This window comes from Dendrobates tinctorius, unplaced genomic scaffold (assembly GCF_039654945.1).
Source record: "Dendrobates tinctorius isolate UK_male_01 unplaced genomic scaffold, ASM3965494v1 ptg000154l, whole genome shotgun sequence".
Classification (NCBI taxonomy): domain Eukaryota; kingdom Metazoa; phylum Chordata; class Amphibia; order Anura; family Dendrobatidae; genus Dendrobates; species Dendrobates tinctorius.
In genome coordinates this window covers 8373877-8393223 of record NW_027361821.1, presented here as the reverse complement: position 1 = coordinate 8393223, position 19347 = coordinate 8373877, and the positions used below count along the sequence as shown (strand labels likewise).

Genomic DNA, 19347 nt, shown 5'->3' with positions numbered 1-19347 from the left:
TCCCACCCCGTGGGGTCAGAATGATCACAAGAACGGTGAGCAAAAATCCCAGAACCACGCAGGGGGACCTAGTGAATGAACTGCAGAGAGCTGGGACCAATGTAACAAGGCCTACCATAAGTAACACACTACGCCACCATGGACTCAGATCCTGCAGTGCCAGACGTGTCCCACTGCTTAAGCCTGTACATGTCCGGGCCCGTCTGAAGTTTGCTAGAGAGCATTTGGATGATCCAGAGGAGTTTTGGGAGAATGTCCTATGGTCTGATGAAACCAAACTGGAACTGTTTGGTAGAAACACAACTTGTCGTGTTTGGAGGAAAAAGAATACTGAGTTGCATCCATCAAACACCATATCTACTGTAAAGCATGGTGGTGGAAACATCATGCTTTGGGGCTGTTTCTCTGCAAAGGGGCCAGGACGACTGATCCGGGTACATGAAAGAATGAATGGGGCCATGTATCGTGAGATTTTGAGTGCAAACCTCCTTCCATCAGCAAGGGCATTGAAGATGAAACGTGGCTGGGTCTTTCAACATGACAATGATCCAAAGCACACCGCCAGGGCAACGAAGGAGTGGCTTCGCAAGAAGCATTTCAAGGTCCTGGAGTGGCCTAGCCAGTCTCCAGATCTCAACCCTATAGAAAACCTTTGGAGGGAGTTGAAAGTCCGTGTTGCCAAGCGAAAAGCCAAAAACATCACTGCTCTAGAGGAGATCTGCATGGAGGAATGGGCCATCATACCAACAACAGTGTGTGGCAACCTTGTGAAGACTTACAGAAAACGTTTGACCTCTGTCATTGCCAACAAAGGATATATCACAAAGTATTGAGATGAAATTTTGTTTCTGACCAAATACTTATTTTCCACCATAATATGCAAATAAAATGAAAAAAAAAAAACAGACAATGTGATTTTCTGGATTTTTTTTTCTCAGTTTGTCTCCCATAGTTGAGGTCTACCTATGATGTAAATTACAGACGCCTCTCATCTTTTTAAGTGGTGGAACTTGCACTATTGCTGACTGACTAAATACTTTTTTTCTCCACTGTATATATATATATATATATATATATATATATATATATATATATATATATATATATATATATATATAATATATATATTCTGTGTATATATCTATCCTTTCTTTCTTTATTAAACCTGTCAGTGTGAGTTTACTGTATAGCGCACTGAATTGCCGGCTTTGCTAAAAGACACCGGGTGCGTATTTCTCGCAAGTCACATGTGTGGTCCGTGTGTAATGCGTATTTTTTGCGCACCCATAGACTTGCATTGGCGTACTACGGCCGTAGTACGCTGACAATCGCAGCATGCTGCGATTTGCACGGACCGTAGAATACGGATGAGAAATATACGGCTGGTGCGAGGGACCCCATAGAGAATCATTGGTCCGTGTCTAATGCGTGCTTTTAGCGCCTCTCTCGGCCATATTCCTCGCCAGTGTGACCCCGGCCTAAAGCATACTCACAGACGCGGATTCTTTACTGTAAGAGCAGTGAGACTATGGAACTCTCTGCCATATGATGTTGTAATGAGTGATTCCCTAATAAAATTTAAGAAGGGACTGGATGCCGTTCTTGAAAAGTATAATATTACAGGGTATATACACTAGTTTCCTTAATATTGCGTTGATCCAGGGAGCTTGTCTGATTGCCGTATGTGGAGTCCGGAAGGAATTTTTTTTCCCCAATGTGAAGCTGAGGCTGTGTGCACACGCTGCGGATTCCGCTGCGTTTCCGCAGCGGTTTTGGCCGCTGCGGACACGCAGCAGTTTTAGCTGCGGTGTACAGTACCATTCATTTGAATGGGAAAACAAAAAACGCTGTGCCGACGCTGCGGAAAAAACCGCGCGGATTTGCTGCGGTTTTGAATCCGCAGAAAGAATTGCATGTCAATTCTTTCTGCGGAAACCGCTGCGGGTTCCTATCTTCACCATTGTGGAGATAGTGAATCCGCAGGACCAAACCGCAGGCAAAACCGCAGATAATCCGCAGGTCTTTGGACCTGCGGATTATCTGCGGTTTTTGCAAAATCCATGCGGATTAATCCGCAGCGGAATCCGCAGCGTGTACACGTACCCTTACTGTTTGCCACATGGGTTTTTTTTGCCTTCCTCTGGATCAACATGTTAGGATAGGCTATGGGTTGAACTAGATGGACTTAAATTCTTCCTTCAACCTTAATAACTATGTTACTATGTTAGTAAAAAAAGCCAAACAAAAAAAAGTGTGGGATTGCACTTTTTTGCAATTTCACCGGACTTGGAATTTTTTCCTGTGTTCTAGTACAGTAAAACCAATGGTGTCGTTCAAAAGTACAACTCATCCTGCAAAAAACAAACCTTCACATGGCCATATTAATGGAAAAATAAAAAGTTATGGTTCTGGGAAGAAGGGTAGCAAAAAAGAAAACGCCAAACCGAAAAATGCTCCGGGGGGGTCAAGGGGTTAAACAAATATCCTTTTGTGTATATTTTTGTATGATGGGGATGGGTGAGTGCTTGTTTTGTTCAGGATGAGCAAATATAGTACTTCTTTTTATCACTTTTAATTCCATTTTGGAAAAGCAAGATTAACAAAAAATTAATGATTTTTGAGTTGCTATATATTTATATAGATACAATACATTTATATATATATCTATTTGCTAATGTGGCTCTTTGGGGCCGTATTCATTGCAGAAAATAGAAATTTTCATGTCTATTTGTTTTGCTTTTTTAGAGGATGGAATGCACATAAACAGCTATTTTATTGCCATTTGCAGGGCTTTTTTTGTAAAAAAAATATTTGCCGGTACGCATTTCTGATTAATTTCTCATTATTCAGTACTGTAGTCTGTACGCTAATTTCAATCAAAAACTATGTAATTCAGATGGCAAAAGAAAAATAAAAAATGACTAATACTGTATAAATGTTTTTTTTCACTTGCAAAATATGGTTTTCGTATTCCTTAACCGATTTACCTAGGCTGTATTCTATAAGAAACGCCAAATTTCAACCAAATTTTCATCAGCCACGAAGTGTTATGATTGAGTCACCGTAGGAGGCAAAAGCAAAAATGCTAGTTAAGTCTTGAAAACCAGAGAAGTTGGCAACTATCAGATTGCAGACCCCTGAACCTATCAACACAACTAGCAGTAGCCGTGGGGGGTTCCTACGATGACCTAGACCCCTCGATCACAGCCGGAGAGATACATAGGCCTAAAGAAGGAAAGGGGAAATCTAACTGCCCCAGAGCAGACCCCAAAGCAATAGGCAGTCCCCCACATATAATGACGGTGAAGCAAGATGAAAACACTTACACAGACAGAAAGACAGGCTGAGCAAAGACGGGGCCCAAAAACTACCTAGATAGGAACGGATAGGAAGGCTGCTGTCTGCAATCTGCCAAAACCCTATCAGAGACAAAAGCCAACAAGCTGATATAAAAATGGCCCTGAAGCAACTAAGCTTCAAAAACTAAATCAGCACTCAGGTACTTTCAGAAGACAGAGCTCAAGGAACACTGCACACTCCAGCAGGGAGTGGCAGAATCCAAAAAGCAAGAAAAGCAAAAAACAAATCTTAGATGCAAAAAGGCAAAACAGAAAACTTTAGGAGAGCAGGAATCAGACTGGTGTCCAAGAGTCCACAGAGAAATCACCCGAAGGGCAGATAGGGAGTAGGCTGCCTTAAATCCAGTCAGTGACTCCACTCAGCCAATCGTCTTCATTAGTCCCAGGTGCCTGATAATCAGGCTCACTACCTTCCTTCACAAGAATAGGGAGTTCACCAGGCCTCAGTGACAGAGGGGAAAATGAACTCACAACAACGACGTCTCGAGTTTGTTCTTTACTATTTCTGTCAATGGTTGATCGCCACGTTCTGCTCTATCATCTGATTTGTTTCTGTCTCCACGTCTGTTTGGGGTCTTTTGCGTGCCAGAGCCGCACCGCCCGAGAAATAGTGCATTATTTTATCCATCTAAGACAAGTTTCACGAAACAAAACTCAATGAACTCATGCAAAACTTCATAAAACACTAACATAAACGACGATTTAAACGAATCAAACCAAAACAGACCGGCCCCCCATCAGTGGTATAAAGCCCCCCATCACAGGTTACAGCCCCCCATGCTGCCGCACACCTTAAAATAATAAACCGTTCATTCTTACCCTCCTCCACCGCTGCCAGCCCCCTGCTTCTTCCTGCTTTCGCCGGCGTCATGTGACAGGCGCAGCAGCAATGACGTCATTGCTGCTGCGCCGGTCATAGCCGGGTACAAGCAGGAAGAAGCAGGGATTGGAGGATGGCAGCGGTGACAGAGCGATGGAGTGTGAGAATGAATGCTTTATTATTTTAAGGTGTGCGGCAGCACCTTCAGATTTTCCGGTACGCCGTACCGTCGTGTACCGGCGCAAAAAAAGCACTGGCCATTTGTATTGCTCACCTTGAAGGATAAAAATTGTGATATCTGGGTTTTTACAGATGTGGCCATACTAATTATGCATGATTTTTGTGTAATTTTTTACTTCTAAATAGTTTTACTATATTTACTATCCTCTCAACAGAATTTGAACATACAGTTTTGATCACTAATATAATACAGTACACTAATATTATATTACAGTGTACTTTATCAACCTTTCAGAATTCTACTGTTCGGTGGCCTATTAGACTTTGCTTCTGGCGGAGCATTGCAGGCTTCTGTATTTGTAAGCCATTGTGAGATCTGCCACAGCAATGTATCACTACACCCCTGCTACGTGGGCTGACAAAGTGACAGGGGAAGCCCGCTTCCTCTGCCAAATTCCTTAGTACCAAAATTTTTATTGACTATGATATTTAAAGAGTTGACTGTGGTGTTAAGGTACCATAGTGGCTCAGTCATTAACACTATTGACTTGCAATGCTGGGGTCCTGGCTTCAACTATCAAAAAGAGCAACATCTTCAAGGAGTTAGTATGTTGTGCCTGTGTTTGCATGGGCTTCTTTCTACACACCAGAGACATACTGAGAGGAGATTTAGATTGTGATCCCCAATGGGGACAGTGATGATGTATGTAATGGCGCTCTATAAGTATATAAAATATAAGATCAACCACATTGATGATTTCATTACTGCATTTTGTAAGGAGGGGGTACTATTCCAAAAGGAGGCAACTGACATCTTTTCATGTCCTAATGGAAAGCTGCATGTAACCTTAGAATGTGAAAAGACAGTCAAATCAAGGGAACAAGGTAAATAATAAATGTGACCCATGGCTTTTGTACTAGATTTCTTTTAGATCATACAGATTTGTGAATCTTATTATTATAAATTGGACTTACTACGGTCTGGTATAGAATTACAACAATGCTCCGATGTCATATACAGTATATACCAATGGCTTTTCAGCTGCAAAGAATACACTAGATAAATAAATTGTATATTAAACCCCTTTCCCACCTTAGATGTATAATTACATCAATGGTGGGCTCCCCCTGTTTGATGCGGGCTCTGGTGATGAGCCCACAACTCTTCCGGTACATGTCAGCTGATTTGAACAGCTCACATGTGCTCCTAACAGCCGCGGGTGGAATCGTGATCCACCCACGCTGTTAACATGTTAACATGCTTGCGCCAGAAGCACGTCACTAATCCCACCAATCGGCGCTCGTGTCCCATGACCATGGGTCGTTGATAGGTCAGCATCACAACCCGAGGCCTGAAACCCTACTCTGTGTAGCACAAGCGATCAGATGTTTGCATCTTCTAGTCTCCCATGGAGACTATTGAAGCAAGTAAAAAGTATAAAAAAAAGTTTTTAAAAATATTTTAAACAATTTCAAAATTTCAAATCACCCCCATTTGTCCCATTCAAAATTAAACAATAAAGAGAAAAATACACATATTTGATATCACCACATTCAGAATCGCCCTATCAATATATAAAAATAATTATTTTGATTGGTAAATAGCGTAGAGAGAAAAAAAGTCAAAAACCCAGAATTGTTTTTTTGGTCGCCGCAACATTGCATTAAAATGCAATAATGGGCGAACAAAATATAATATCTGCACCAAAATGGTATCAATAAACACACCAGCTCGGTGTGCAAAAAATAATCCCTCACCCAGCCCCAGATCATGAAAAATGGAGATACTATGGGTCTCGAAAAATGCCGACTTTTTTTTTTTTTTAGAAACATTGGATCTTTTTCACCACTTAAAAAAGAACCTATTCATGTTAGGCATCTATAATCTCATAATGGCCCATAGATTCATAATAGCAGGTCAGTTTTAGCATTTAGTGAGCATGGTAAAATAGGAAAACAAAAGAAAATTGTTGAATTGCACTTTTTTTGCAATTTCACCGCATTTAAATTTTTTCCTGTATTTCAGTACACAATATGGCAAAACCAATGGTGCTGCGCAAAAGTACAACTCGCCCCACAAAAAACAAGCCCTGACATGGCCATATTGGTGGAAAAATGCAAAAGTTATGGGTCTGGGAAGAAGGGAAGAAAAAAAATTGAAACTCAAAAACGGAAAAATCCAAGATGGTGAAAGGGTTAATATTTTTTTTTTTAACTGTAAGGAGGAAACAGCAAAGCAATTAAAACTATAAAAGACAAGACTGACAACAAAATAAAATTATGCAGGTGGAGCAGTAGGAAATAGATCTAATTCATGAGAAATGACCTACGAATCTGAGCATGATTGGATACTGTATGATGAATATTAAATAGACAAAAGGTGAATAGTGACATAAATCCATAAATACAAAATTGAAATTGAATTAAAAAATGATCAAAAAATAGAAACTGTATATAGACAAATAAAGGGCTGGTGCATAATAAATAATGTAACTACCAATCCATAATACAATAAATAATGAAATATCAATTCATAATGCAAAAGAAGGCCATCTCAGTTAAGTAATGCAGAGGAACATTGATAAAAATAATACAGGGCTACAGACTCAAAGTTTCCAAGAGCGCTGTTCATCCTACCCTCACTGTCTAACGTGTTTCGCCAATACTTCCTCAGGGAGCGATGATGTTGGTGGAAGAGACAGCTATATATAGGATGGAGCAATTAGGAAGAAAGGGCCCAGATGAGAATAAAGTTGACCACATCATTCTTACATGGCCCATACAGTCCGGTGGGCCCCCGAATGCCATTTGAGGGCTGGGGGCACAACAGACCACCAGCCAATGGTGCCACTCTGAGTGGCGTGTAATGTCTGAGATGGGAACTGCAGAGTATTGGGGAAGGTGAGTATTGTTTATTTTTCTAAAGGGTCTGGTAGATTAAAGCTATAGATTTTATTCCCCAGAACATTTTAGTTATGTATTTACACTTTTGACTTTGCTAAAAAAAACTAAAAAAAAAAAGGCGCTTGCAGGATATGACACATAGTATTCTATATTGTTCTTACTGTGGTCCAGTTCTCAGTTAGATGAATGTAATCTGACAATCCACGTACATACAGTATGACTATATAACAGCACTGCTTGATAGGGGTTCCTCATCATACCCTGCAATGCACATGTTTTGACACAATTCCAAACTGTTCTATAGAGAGCAATGTGACGAGAATCTGACAAAGCAGTGAAATGGCAAGTGACAGCTCTGCGACATGTCATATAGAAGGAACATCAGCTCACAGGTAAAGCATTTCCGCATTAAAGGCCTGCGAGGAAAATATATCAGATACACTTCTGGAAGTGAAATGCATTTTTAACACAAAACACAGACAAAATGTTCCATTTGTCCGAATTATGTCAGCAAATAGAGGACAAATTGGCCAATTCCCTGTTTTATTGCTATTCAAAAGATTGTGCAGATACGGCAGAGCGGAAGCCGACTCATTTCAATAGTAGACTGCAATGTAATATTGAAAGAATAAGGTGAAGCGTAATATTTCACATTCTGTCTTTTATTTGCCAGATCATTTCTCGGGAATCTGGAAGCAGCCTTTCACCGGCTCCTTTCTGTACATGATTAATTCAGACACTGTCAATACACAAGCACTGCAGAGCTGGGGTGTGCACAATAATGCAAGCTCTTACCAGGTTTGCCAGCATATAGTGGTAGCCTCGTGTGTGTTTGCCAAGGATTACAACCTACAAGAGAAGAAAAATAGCACAGATCAGGGATTAAGTTAGGAGGCAGTCCGAAAATGTCAGAAACTTTGAAAAGGTTGATTTTAGATTACACTTAGATGAACTCCCCAAGTGCGTGTCAGTCACACGGATGACTGTACGCTAGGAATAAAACACTTTTTTAGCATTTCAGTATTAATTCATATCACAATTCTATGGTAGAAGAGCACAAATAATGCATCGTCACACAGCTGAAATAACAAACTTAGCTCTGCTACATCTGGCAAACACAACTCTTAGAGATATGGAAAAATTGACCCTTTTAGGATCTGTAATACTGACTTCAAACAGCTGCAGGGTAGAGAAGAATTCCTCTACAAGGCCTCATTCATACGTTCATGTTTAAACGCATCCATTAAAAAATGGTACCAGTGTCAGTCAGTGTTGTACATCAGTGTGTCATCCGTGTGTCCATCCATTTTACCAATAGTGTTGTACATCTCTATATCCAATTTTTATCATCGGTGTGTCATCAGCGTTTAGTCTGTATGTCCGTTTTTACCATCAGTGTGTCATGTGTGTCCATTTTTACAATCAGTGTGTCATATGTGTCTCTGTTTTAACCATCAGTGTGTCATCAGTGTTTGGTCTGCATGTCCATTTTTACGATCAGTGTGTCATCACTGTTTGGTCTGTATGTCCGTGACGCGCCCCAGAAGCCGTGGGATACTCGGTACTGGGCCGGTCGTCTTAAAGGGATGTGTCACAGTGGCAGTGACCCGGTCAGTGGCCCCAGGTGGTCATGTAATGGGTGTAATTAGATGAGAACAAAGTTTATATAGTGATTCGTGACGCCACCTGTGGTATTCTGGTCAGAGTGACCAGCGCTGCAGTGTTTCTTCTCTGGGACAGATGTTATGAAGCAGCAGAGTTGGTGAAGCTCTCCACAGGTAGAGCTGTAGTCCCAGGGCAGTAGAGATGAGTTGGTAGATGGTGAGGTAGAGTAGAGAGGAAGATGTAGCAGAGCTGGGTGAGAGGTGCAGGAGAGGAGACAAATGACTTAGTTGAATGCAGTTCCAATGGGCTTTACTCACAGTTCTGGTGTGCACAGATGCCCGCTTCAGTGCTGCATTCTCCAGGTGAGGGGTCCATACAACTTCCAGATAAGATGAAGTACACCCTTCCAGCTCTCCCAGTCAGTATGTACCTTTCTTGGCCGTCTCCACACAATATGCTGCTTTAACTCCTTCCTTTCCAGCACTTCACAGTTACCGTTCTGGGCCAGCAGCTGCAAATCCTGTCAGACAACACCTCACCGTTTCTGTAATCCTATATAGCCGCCTTTCCAGTCGGACTAACTGTGGTGGGTCCATAAAGTAACCAAAGCTATTGGCTTGCTAGTAGCACCCTGAGGTACGCGAACTAGGCTAGGGGCCGTTCCCCTTGCGACCAGTTTCTCCCTCCACCTGACCTGTAGTCAGCGTGGATAAGGGACCCATGGGCAGTATGCTCCAGCCGTGTCCCAGAAGAACCTTCTTTCCTTTAGGGAGCTTCCTTTGTAATCCAAACTGTCCATCAGACTCTAATCTGTAGAGCTGCTGCAGACATGTTCTTCTCCTTTCCTTCCTCAGAGGGATCTGACCTTGCTTTCTATCCTTCTCCCTCTCTCAAGCTAAGCTCCACCCACCTCCCAGCACTCTTTGTGTTCCAAGCAGGGGCCATAAAGGGTGCTCTGCTATACTACTGGTGTGTGTGGGATGCAGGTGTGGAGTCTGGTCAGGTGCATTCACTTTACCTGGTTGTGGGATACCACACCTCTGGATGAGGTGCAGTACCTCTGTGGTGACTGGACCCTCAGGGGTGCCACATTTTTTACCATCAGTGTGTCATATGTGTGTCCATTTTTACCATCAGTGTGTCATCAGTGTTTGGTCTGTATGTCCATTTTTACCATCAGTGTGTCATCAGTGTTTGGTCTGTATGTCCATTTTTACCATCAGTGTGTCATATGTGTGTCCATTTTTACCATCAGTGTGTCATCAGTGTTTGGTCTGTATGTCCATTTTTACCATCAGTGTGTCATCAGTGTTTAATAAATTTATAATAAATTTTATTTCTATAGCGCCGACATATTCTGCAGCACTTTACATTTCAGAGGGGATTTGTACAGACAATAGACATTACAGCATAACAATAATAACATAGATTATAACAAATACCAAGAGGAAAGAGGGCCCTGCTCGCAAGCTTACAGTCTGTGAGGAAAGAGGTAGACACGAAAGGTGGGTGGTAACAGTTGCCCTGATTGTATGGACCAGCCATAATGTTAAGTGTGTAACAGTACAAACACAGAGGGCTAATGGATGCATAAAGCATGTGGGAACATGATGCGGGGAATCTGGTTATGGTAAAACTTTTGGCTGTGCCACACAGGGATAGATTAGGTTAATGTGTTGAGGCGATAGGCCAGTCTGAATAAATGCGTTTTCAGGGCACGCTTAAAATTGTGGGGATTGGGGACTAATCGTATTGACCTGGGAAGTGCATTCCAAAGAATTGGCGCAGCACGTGTAAAGTCTTGGAGACGGGAGTGGGAGGTTCTGACTATTGAGGATGCTAACCTCAGGTCATCAGCAGAACGGAGGGCGCGGGTAGGGTGGTATACTGAAACAAGGGAGGAGATGTAGGGTGGTGCTGAGCCATGGAGGGCTTTGTGGATGAGGGTAATAAGTTTACAATGAATTCTGGAGTGGATGGGTAGCCAGTGTAATGACTGGCACCAAGTAGAGGCATCAGTGTAATGATTGGTGAGGAATATGATCCTGGCTGCAGCATTCAAGACAGATTGGAGAGGGTAGAGTTTGGTAAGGGGAGACCGATTAAAAGAGAGTTACAATAGTCGAGCTGAGAATGAATAAGAGAAACAGTAAGAGTTTTTTGCAGAGTCAAAAGTAAGAAAAGGTCGAATTCTAGAAATGTTTTTGAGGTGCAGATGACAAGAGCGAGCCAGTGATCGAATGTGGGGGGCAAAGGAAAGCTCGAAGTCAAGTATGACCCCAAGACAGCGGGCCTGTTGCTGGGGAGTAATAGTGGAACCACACACAGAAATGGCAATGTCGGGTATAGGTACATTAGTATAGAGGGAGGAAACACCAGGAGTTCAGTCTTTGACAGGTTCAGTTTCAGATATACATGATGTTAGACACAGCGTTTAGACAATCGCCGGTGTTTTCTAGAAAGTCTGGCGTGATGTCAGGAGAAGAAGCGTATAATTGGGTGTCATCAGCATAGAGATTGTACTGGAAACCAAATCTACTGATTGTTTGACCAATAGGGGCAGTGTACAAGAAGAAGAGGAGGGGGCCTAGAACCGATCCTTGAGGAACCCCAACAGTAAGGGGAAGATGAGAGGAGGAGGAACCGGCAAAAGATACAGTAAAGGAGCGGTCAGAGAGATAGGAGAACCATGAGAGAACGGTGTCCTTGAGGCCAATGGAACGGAGCATAGTGAGGAGGAGCTGATGATCCACAGTGTCGAATGCTGCAGAGAGATCCAAGAGAATTAGTATGGAGTAATGACCATTTGATTTAGCTGTTAGTAGATCAATTAGAGACTTAAGTGAGGGCAGTTTCAGTAGAGTGTAGAGAGCGGAAACCGGATTGGAGAGGGTCAAGAAGAGAGTTATCAAATAGATAGCGGATAAGACGGGAGTGGACCAGGCGTTCCAGGAGTTTAGAGATGAAGGGAAGATTAGACAGGTTTGTATGTCTGTGTTTGGTTTGTATGTCTGTTTTTGCCATCAGTGTGTCATATGTGTGTCCGTTTTTACCATCAGTGTGTCATATATGTGTCTGTTTTTACCATCAGTGTGTCATATGTGTGTCCATTTTTACCATCAGTGTGTCATATGTGTGTCCATTTTTACCATCAGAGTGTCATGTGTGTCCGTTTTTACCATAGGTGTGTCATCAGTAATTGGTCTGTATGTCCATTTTTACCATCAGTGTGTCATATGTGTGTCCATTTTTACCAGTGTGTCATATATGTGTCCGTTTTTACCATCAGTGTGTCATATGTGTGTCCATTTTTACCATCAGTGTGTCATATGTGTGTACGTTTTTACCATCAATGTGTCATATCAGTGTCAGTTTTTACCATCAGTGTGTCATCAGTGTTTTTCATCAATGGATAAAGAAATAATTAAAATAAAAAGCTTCCCCTTTATTTTTCAATGTTAAATATGGACAGCGCATGGATGACACCGATGCCATCCATGTGCTGTACGATGTTAATCACATGCTCACTAACCACAACACTTTCCAGTCATCAGGTTAGACCAGGAGATCTGAGTGCTAGGCGTCAAGTTGCCGCCACTGAACAGGGGGAATCTCAAGCCATGTCCTCTGCAGTCTCCCATTCTTCAGCTACAGAGGTTCCTGCTCAGCAGAGACATCGGTCCCAGTGTCTTGCTCAGGCTAATGCAATGCATCTGATTGCTGCTACTGCCCCAGGTTCAGCTATAGCATCCAGCATTAATCAGCGGCAAGCAGATGCTCCTGGGACTAAGTCCTGCTTTTTTTCCATCTGAGCATGCCCATGAGACGACCGCTCATTGGTGGTCGCAGGTCACATGCTCAGGTCCTCAAGCAGCTTGGATTGGGTCATCAGCAATGTCCTGGAAAGCTGTGGCTATAAAAGGATCGCACGGCCGTGTGCTAGTATAGTCCATGTGGAGTGAGTGTTGTATGCACGTATGAATGTCTCTGGTGAATGACTCATTATGAAACCCCTACTCTTGGTACGCATGTGTTGTTCAGTCTTGCCAGTTAGTGCCCAGGCTGAGACTGCAGGAGTGCAGGTAGGAGGCAGACTCAGGGACTAGCTTCAACGCCAAGCTTTGCCTGTACGCCACTGTGCACTTGGTCTGCACTCCACAGTAGCCAGCATCTATTAGTGGTGTTCGCAGGTGCGACGCAGTGCGCTTAGTGGGTCTTGAGAGGCTCTTACCCTGTGTCCTTGGGGCAGAGTCTTGTGACCGTACACTAGCGCTTACTCAGCCTTGCCCTGTGACAGTCAACAGGGTATGGCATCTGTGTTCTGCGGTACCGTGGTTCTGTGAAGAAACAGAGCCCATTGCTACTACACACTGGGTGGCGTTTAACCCATATGTGTCCGTCATTACCGAGCAGCAGTTAACATCTCTTCACGGTGGACCCCGGGCTGCGAACACACCTTACTACCACCTTCTTATTATTGGGTGCATTCCGCCAGCCCCTAACACTGAGTTGTATCATTACACTGAGAAACCTGCTCTAAGCTATAGTGGTGGCGTGTTCTTCATTCTTCAGTGTGTTGTTGCCTACGATTACTCAGTGTCACACAGGACAAAGAAGTAGACGCATCCAGTGAAAACTATCTGATAACATCTACTTGGGCTTACCAAATGGTAACTCATTAGATGCAAAAAAAATGTTTTATTCTGCTCTGTAGTCACAATTACATCATGCGTCCAGGTCAACATGAAAAATTTGGTGAAAGGTCAGCTTTAACAGTGTCCTTAACGCTGATAAATACATGAGGTATCTTTAGCTATCATACAGTACCAGAGAGTCTGATTTCCTCCAAATTAAGCTAGCAGCAAGACAATGACCCCAAACATATACCCAATGTCATAAAGAAAAATTTTCTTCAGACGATCAAGTAGTCCTGGAAATTATGATATAGTCACCATAAAGCTCTAATATCAACATCATCAAATCTGAAGACACAGAGGGATTACTTGAAGAGACAAAGGGATTTGCGTAAGTTTTAAGTTTTCATTCCCCAATGTTACAAATGCATCAATGAAGGAAATCTGCAGATCCAATCTGCTATATATCTTTTTTTTATGAGGAGATAATGTATGTGCCGTACCAATGAGGTTCAGGGATCTCTGTATCATATCCACATTCTGACATGAGAAGGAGCCATTTATACAATAATTTTATACCAATGGTAAAATGATGAACATCAATGAAAGCCTAAACATTTCAATGTAAGTAATGTAAGGTAGCGCTTGTTATTCAGGTTGGGGATACTCGCTTTGCAGCCAAATAACCAGGTCCGGTACGGGTTTTTCATAAAACGTCAAAATAGTCAATGTGGTTTATTATGCAGCATAAACCATCAACAGCAACAGAATGTTCATATCAAAACAGCATAACGTCCGTGACAGAGCTCCGCTCTGTTAACGCTGTGGTCACACAGGCTTTGTTAGGTCCGGTATGCAGGCTCTCTAGCCTCACAGTTATTTCCCCTGTCCGGGTTACCTCATAGCTGCGTCTCACTGCAGACGTTCATTCCCTCTCCTGAGAACTCTCAGACACATGCAGTCATGATACACAGCGTCCCCACATGCACTCAGGAAGGCAGACACATCCTCCTGCAGTCGGTCTGACGAGACTTTCCATACAGGCCAACCAGGTCCAAGCATTCACTCCTGTGACCTACCCTGGTCACCTTATATGGTCCGTAGCCACACCCACTGGATCACATGACTATGACTTCATCGCAGGTCCTACAACCATTCACACACATACTATTCACTATAGGCGTTTCAGACACATGCCCCTGGGTGGATTTGTAGGTGATTGATCCCACCCATCTCACCAATCACCTGAAGGCTTCTCCCTAACACACTGGAACAGAACATCAGAAGTAGCTCTGCTGATCAGCATATAATCAAGCCTTCATCCCAAGGCCACCCACCTTGGGATACATAAAGGTTCTTTAGCACCCTACTCCTGTTACCACACTGGATATGCCTGTACACCCATCCTGGGAGACCCACACAGCGCCCCCTAGCGGACACAGTGGTCACTACACCACAGTAAGAAGATATGGAGGAGCTGTACAGATCTCCCAACCTAATCCATGCAGACCAGTCCTCTGCATTGTAGCATTGTGAAATTCAACATTAATATTTGCTGTTATTATAAATGTAAACACTTATAAAATGTCCTGTATTACTTCAGTATTAGATAAGGTGGATACGGCCGCTCAGTAATGTTAATTTCAGTCTTTACTCATTTTTTCTTTAATACAAATACATTGTGATCTTTAAATGACCTCTAGTAGCTATAATGATTTGTAATTGTATGATAATTCTCCCTCATCATTTCCACAAGGTTCCAGTTCATAAATATTAATGCATATGATTCTTTTTTTCCGTGTGCTACAGCATGATTGCCCAACAAGAGGTCATGGATCTGCACATATCAGGGGCATGTCAGATATGACTCAAGGTTATTAATGATTATTTTATTAACACAGGGATATTAAAATAATTACTGCTACATAAACTATAAAGTCTTCTTACAATAAAGGGATATCTTCTGTCACTGTCCACCATTCACTCTGTGCACTGAGGATCTAAAAGACGTCTCTTCTGTCTCTTCTGGGTTACTGCACTGCTGTCAATACAATGAAGCATTATGGTGATTTATGAAAGTGGCAATGCCTAATTTATAAATAGTGTCAGACATCTTCCTCCAGGACATGAAATTGGTGAAGAGGCCTGACTCATATTCACTTAGAGATGCATGTCTGGCTTTAACAAACCTTTGCTCCATTTATAGCTAGAAATGGTGAAGAGTTTGATGGCTAATGTCTGCTAGCAAGAAGACAAGTTAGGTTATGTTCTGAGGTGCATATACACACACATACTGTGTGTATATATATACAAAAATATATACTTAAGAGCGAGCACTAAGTACTAGAAGCAGGAATCCACCACACAAGACTAAAACCAAGGTGCAGATTATGCAAAGAAACCCCAGAAACCATCTAACACATAGTGGCAGGATGCAAAATGCAAGCAGGAACAGCATATACTGAATGCCTCAACCACGTAGCAGTAATTATATACAGGAACATCTGCACAGCATATGGGCTAAGTACCCCTAAGTCCAGGTGGGAGACCCCAGAGAAAGTGGTGGAGAGGAAAAGGGCAAAAATCCTGTGGGACTTCAAGATCCAGACGGATAAGCAGGTGTTGGATAACCAACCAGACATTGTGATAGTAGACAAGGACCAGAAGACAGCAACGATAATAGATGTAGCAGTGCCAAATGACAGCAATATCAGAAAGAAGGAATATGAGAAGCTGGAGAAATACCAGGGCCTCAAAGGAGAACTGGAGAATATGTGGAAGGTGAAGGCAATAGTGATTCCAATGGTGATAGGAGCACTTGGAGCAGTGACCCCGAAGTTGGAAAAATGGCTACAACAGATCCCAGGAGCAACATCTGAACTCTCTGTCCAGAAAAGCGCAATGATCAGAACAACTAAGATCCTGCACAGAACCCTCAAACTCCCAGGCCTCTGGTAGAGGACCTGAAAATGAGAAGGGACAACAAAGACCACCCCCAGTGGGGGATGAGATGGAAGTTTTTTTTTCATAAATATATAGAAATAGTGAACTGGAGGGATTGACAGTTATTTTCTGCCAGCAAGAAAAACACTTGTTGTTTGTTCTGAGGTGTATGTTTTGGAAAAAAGTGAAGGTGCTGCCCAAACCTTCCCTTGAAGACACAATATTGATATGTAATACATTGCAGTTTATGATTTTGTCTTTTTAGTAATTTGCATACCCTTAGTTGAGTACAGATAAAGTTGATAGTTGCGACTAGCCCAGAATGGGGGGGCTACATGAGAATACAGGAGACAGATTCCTGGTAGTGACTTAAATAGGGCCTAGCATTCAGTAATGTAAAGGCCTCGTCACACATAACGACTCACCAGCAATCCCGACAACGATATCAACGTGTCAGGATCGCTGGTAAGTCGCTATGTGATCGTTGGTGAGCTGTCAAACAGACAGATTCACCAGCGATCAGCACAGCGACGCCGAGCACGCGGCGTCGCTGTGTTCGTTAGTTACCAGCGCGCTGATGCAGGGAGCTGGTAACTAACGTACACATCGGGTATCCAAGGGACGTGGGTCCCTTAGAAACCCGATGTGTACATTAGTTACCAGCTCCCTGCATCAACGCGCTGGTAACTAACGTACACATCGGGTTTCTAAGGGACGCACGTCCCTTGGATACCCGATGTGTACGTTAGTTACCAGCTGATCGCTGGTCTCCCGCCTGTCACACGCAGCGATGCGCGCTGTCCAGCGGGAGACCAGCGACCAAAGAAAAGTCCTGGGCTTTCCTACAGCGATCAGCGATACCGGCAGGGGGGCCGGTCGCTGATCGCTGTCACACACAGCGATCTCGCTGGTGAGATCACTGTTGTGTCACAAAACTTGTGACTCAGCAGCGATCTCGCTAGAGATCGCTATGTGTGATGGGGCCCTAAGACCTAAGGTCTGACAGTTGGCAGACTGACATGCTATACTGTGTTGTGCGTGAAGAGAAAGGACAGATAATACATCCTAAGGTCCTAGGAAACCTAACAAGATATCTGATGGATTGGAACAAAACCAGAGAGGCCATTTAAACAGTATGGAAAGGGGAACAAAAGGCCTCTTAAAGCAAGCAGTTCTCCGGCTGTGATCGAGGGGTCTAGGGCATCGTAGGAACCCCCCACGGATACTGCTAATTGTTGATAGGTTCAGGGGTCTGCAATCCGATAGCTGCCAACTTCTCTGGTTTTCTGGACTTAGCTAGCATTTCTGCTTTTGCCTCCTACGGTGACTCATTCATAACACTTCTGTTTGTGTGTGTGTAATATCGGTGGGGTGGCGGTTGGTGGTGATATCTGGGGTACTTAGCCTGTGTTTGTGTGTGTGTGTGTGTATAATGTCGGGGAGGATATCTGGGGTACTTAGCACTGTGTGTGTAATATCGGGGGGGTGTGGACAATGGTCCTATAGGACAATGGTCCTATGCATTGTGTGTGTGTAATATCGGGCGGGGGGTAATATCTGGGGTCCTATGCATTGTGTGTTCGGGGGGGGCGCTTTTTTGATGTTCGCCCTGTTGGCAAAATTCCCTAGAAACTGCCCTGATCACATGCATCACCCGGGCATGACAGTCACGTGCACCCCTCCTGAATAACTAGGCTGTGGGCGGTGTTTCACCGCATGTCACAGCACAGTATGAAGCGTGCACTTTCCCTCTCTCCTCTGCTTTCATTAGCTGCAAGCTTGTGCTGGATACTGGGCTGTAACATGTGATGAAACACTGCCCACATCCCGTTCAATCAGGATGAGAGCGCGCGACTGGGTCCTGCCCCCGGTAATTCAAGGGATTCTGGAACTTGATGTGACATCAGCAGCATCTGCAGCCGGGGTCACGTGATGTCGAGTGAATGATCAGTGATAGCCCCGCTCACTGGCACAGATGGCAGTAAGAGGCATTTACAAGAATACTTCTTTACAAGGTTAAAATCGGTGGGGGGTGGCGCCCCTGCGGGTCCAGTAGCCACAGAGGTACTGCACCTCATCCAGAGGTGTGGTATCTCATGACTGGGTAAGATGGGAGCACTTTACCACACTCGTAACACTGCACCCAACACACACTAGTTAGTCAGGGCATCTGGGTGTACCCTTTGGGAGGATGGCCTCATCCCAGACTGGCTAGGAAAGGGGTTGGGGGGTTAGTGGGGAAGGTATGTAGAAGGGGAGGAGCTTAGAAAGTGGAGTGATTTAGAACAGCCAAGCATTGACAGCGAGTGGGCGGAGCTTAGAGAAGGAGTGGGAGATTTGAAGGCAGTTGGAAGAGTTCCCTTAGGGGAAGAGCAAGTGGAAGGACGTATTGAGGGCAGCTCCTGTCAGGAGGAGCTGCTGGATGGATTGGCTTTGAAGGAAAGCTCCCTGAAGGAAGGAGTGATTCTTCTAGATTCCCACGCTTATAGCTGTGGGGGAATAAATTTAGGTTGCAGAAGGGTCTCAGCACTAGGCTAGCGAAGTGAACAACTAACTTAACTAGCAAGCTGACAGCTGTGGTTACTGTATGGGCCACAGCGAATCCCACAGTTATCTTTCCAGAAAGGCATCCACGTAGGATCAAGAAGCCGCCTGAGTGACGAATTCTGACAGGATCCGCGGCAGCTAGCCTGGGACACTGACTGTGAAGGTGCTGGGTAGGAGAGTGGAAACCAGCACAGTGAGACAGCCTAGGAAGGAATATACTGACAGGGAGTGCTGGAGGGGTGTACTCATCTACCCGGGAGTTTACTGGACCCCTGACCTGGAGGACTCAGCACCGAAGCGGGCGTCTGTGTGCACCAGACAGTGAGTAAAGCCTTTTTGAACTGCATTCAACTGA

At 43.7% G+C, this 19347-nt stretch overlaps 1 protein-coding gene across 2 annotated transcripts in view; it reads right to left on the bottom strand.

Moving 5' to 3' along the window:
- GRIA3 (glutamate ionotropic receptor AMPA type subunit 3) overlaps positions 1 to 19347 on the bottom strand; it is a 483632-nt gene that overhangs the window by 142358 nt on the left and 321927 nt on the right. For both annotated transcript variants that reach the window (XM_073547601.1, XM_073547600.1), the window contains exon 5: positions 8059 to 8112. In XM_073547601.1, coding sequence (XP_073403702.1) covers positions 8059 to 8112 — 54 coding nt within the window. The remainder of the gene's footprint in view (positions 1 to 8058; positions 8113 to 19347) is intronic.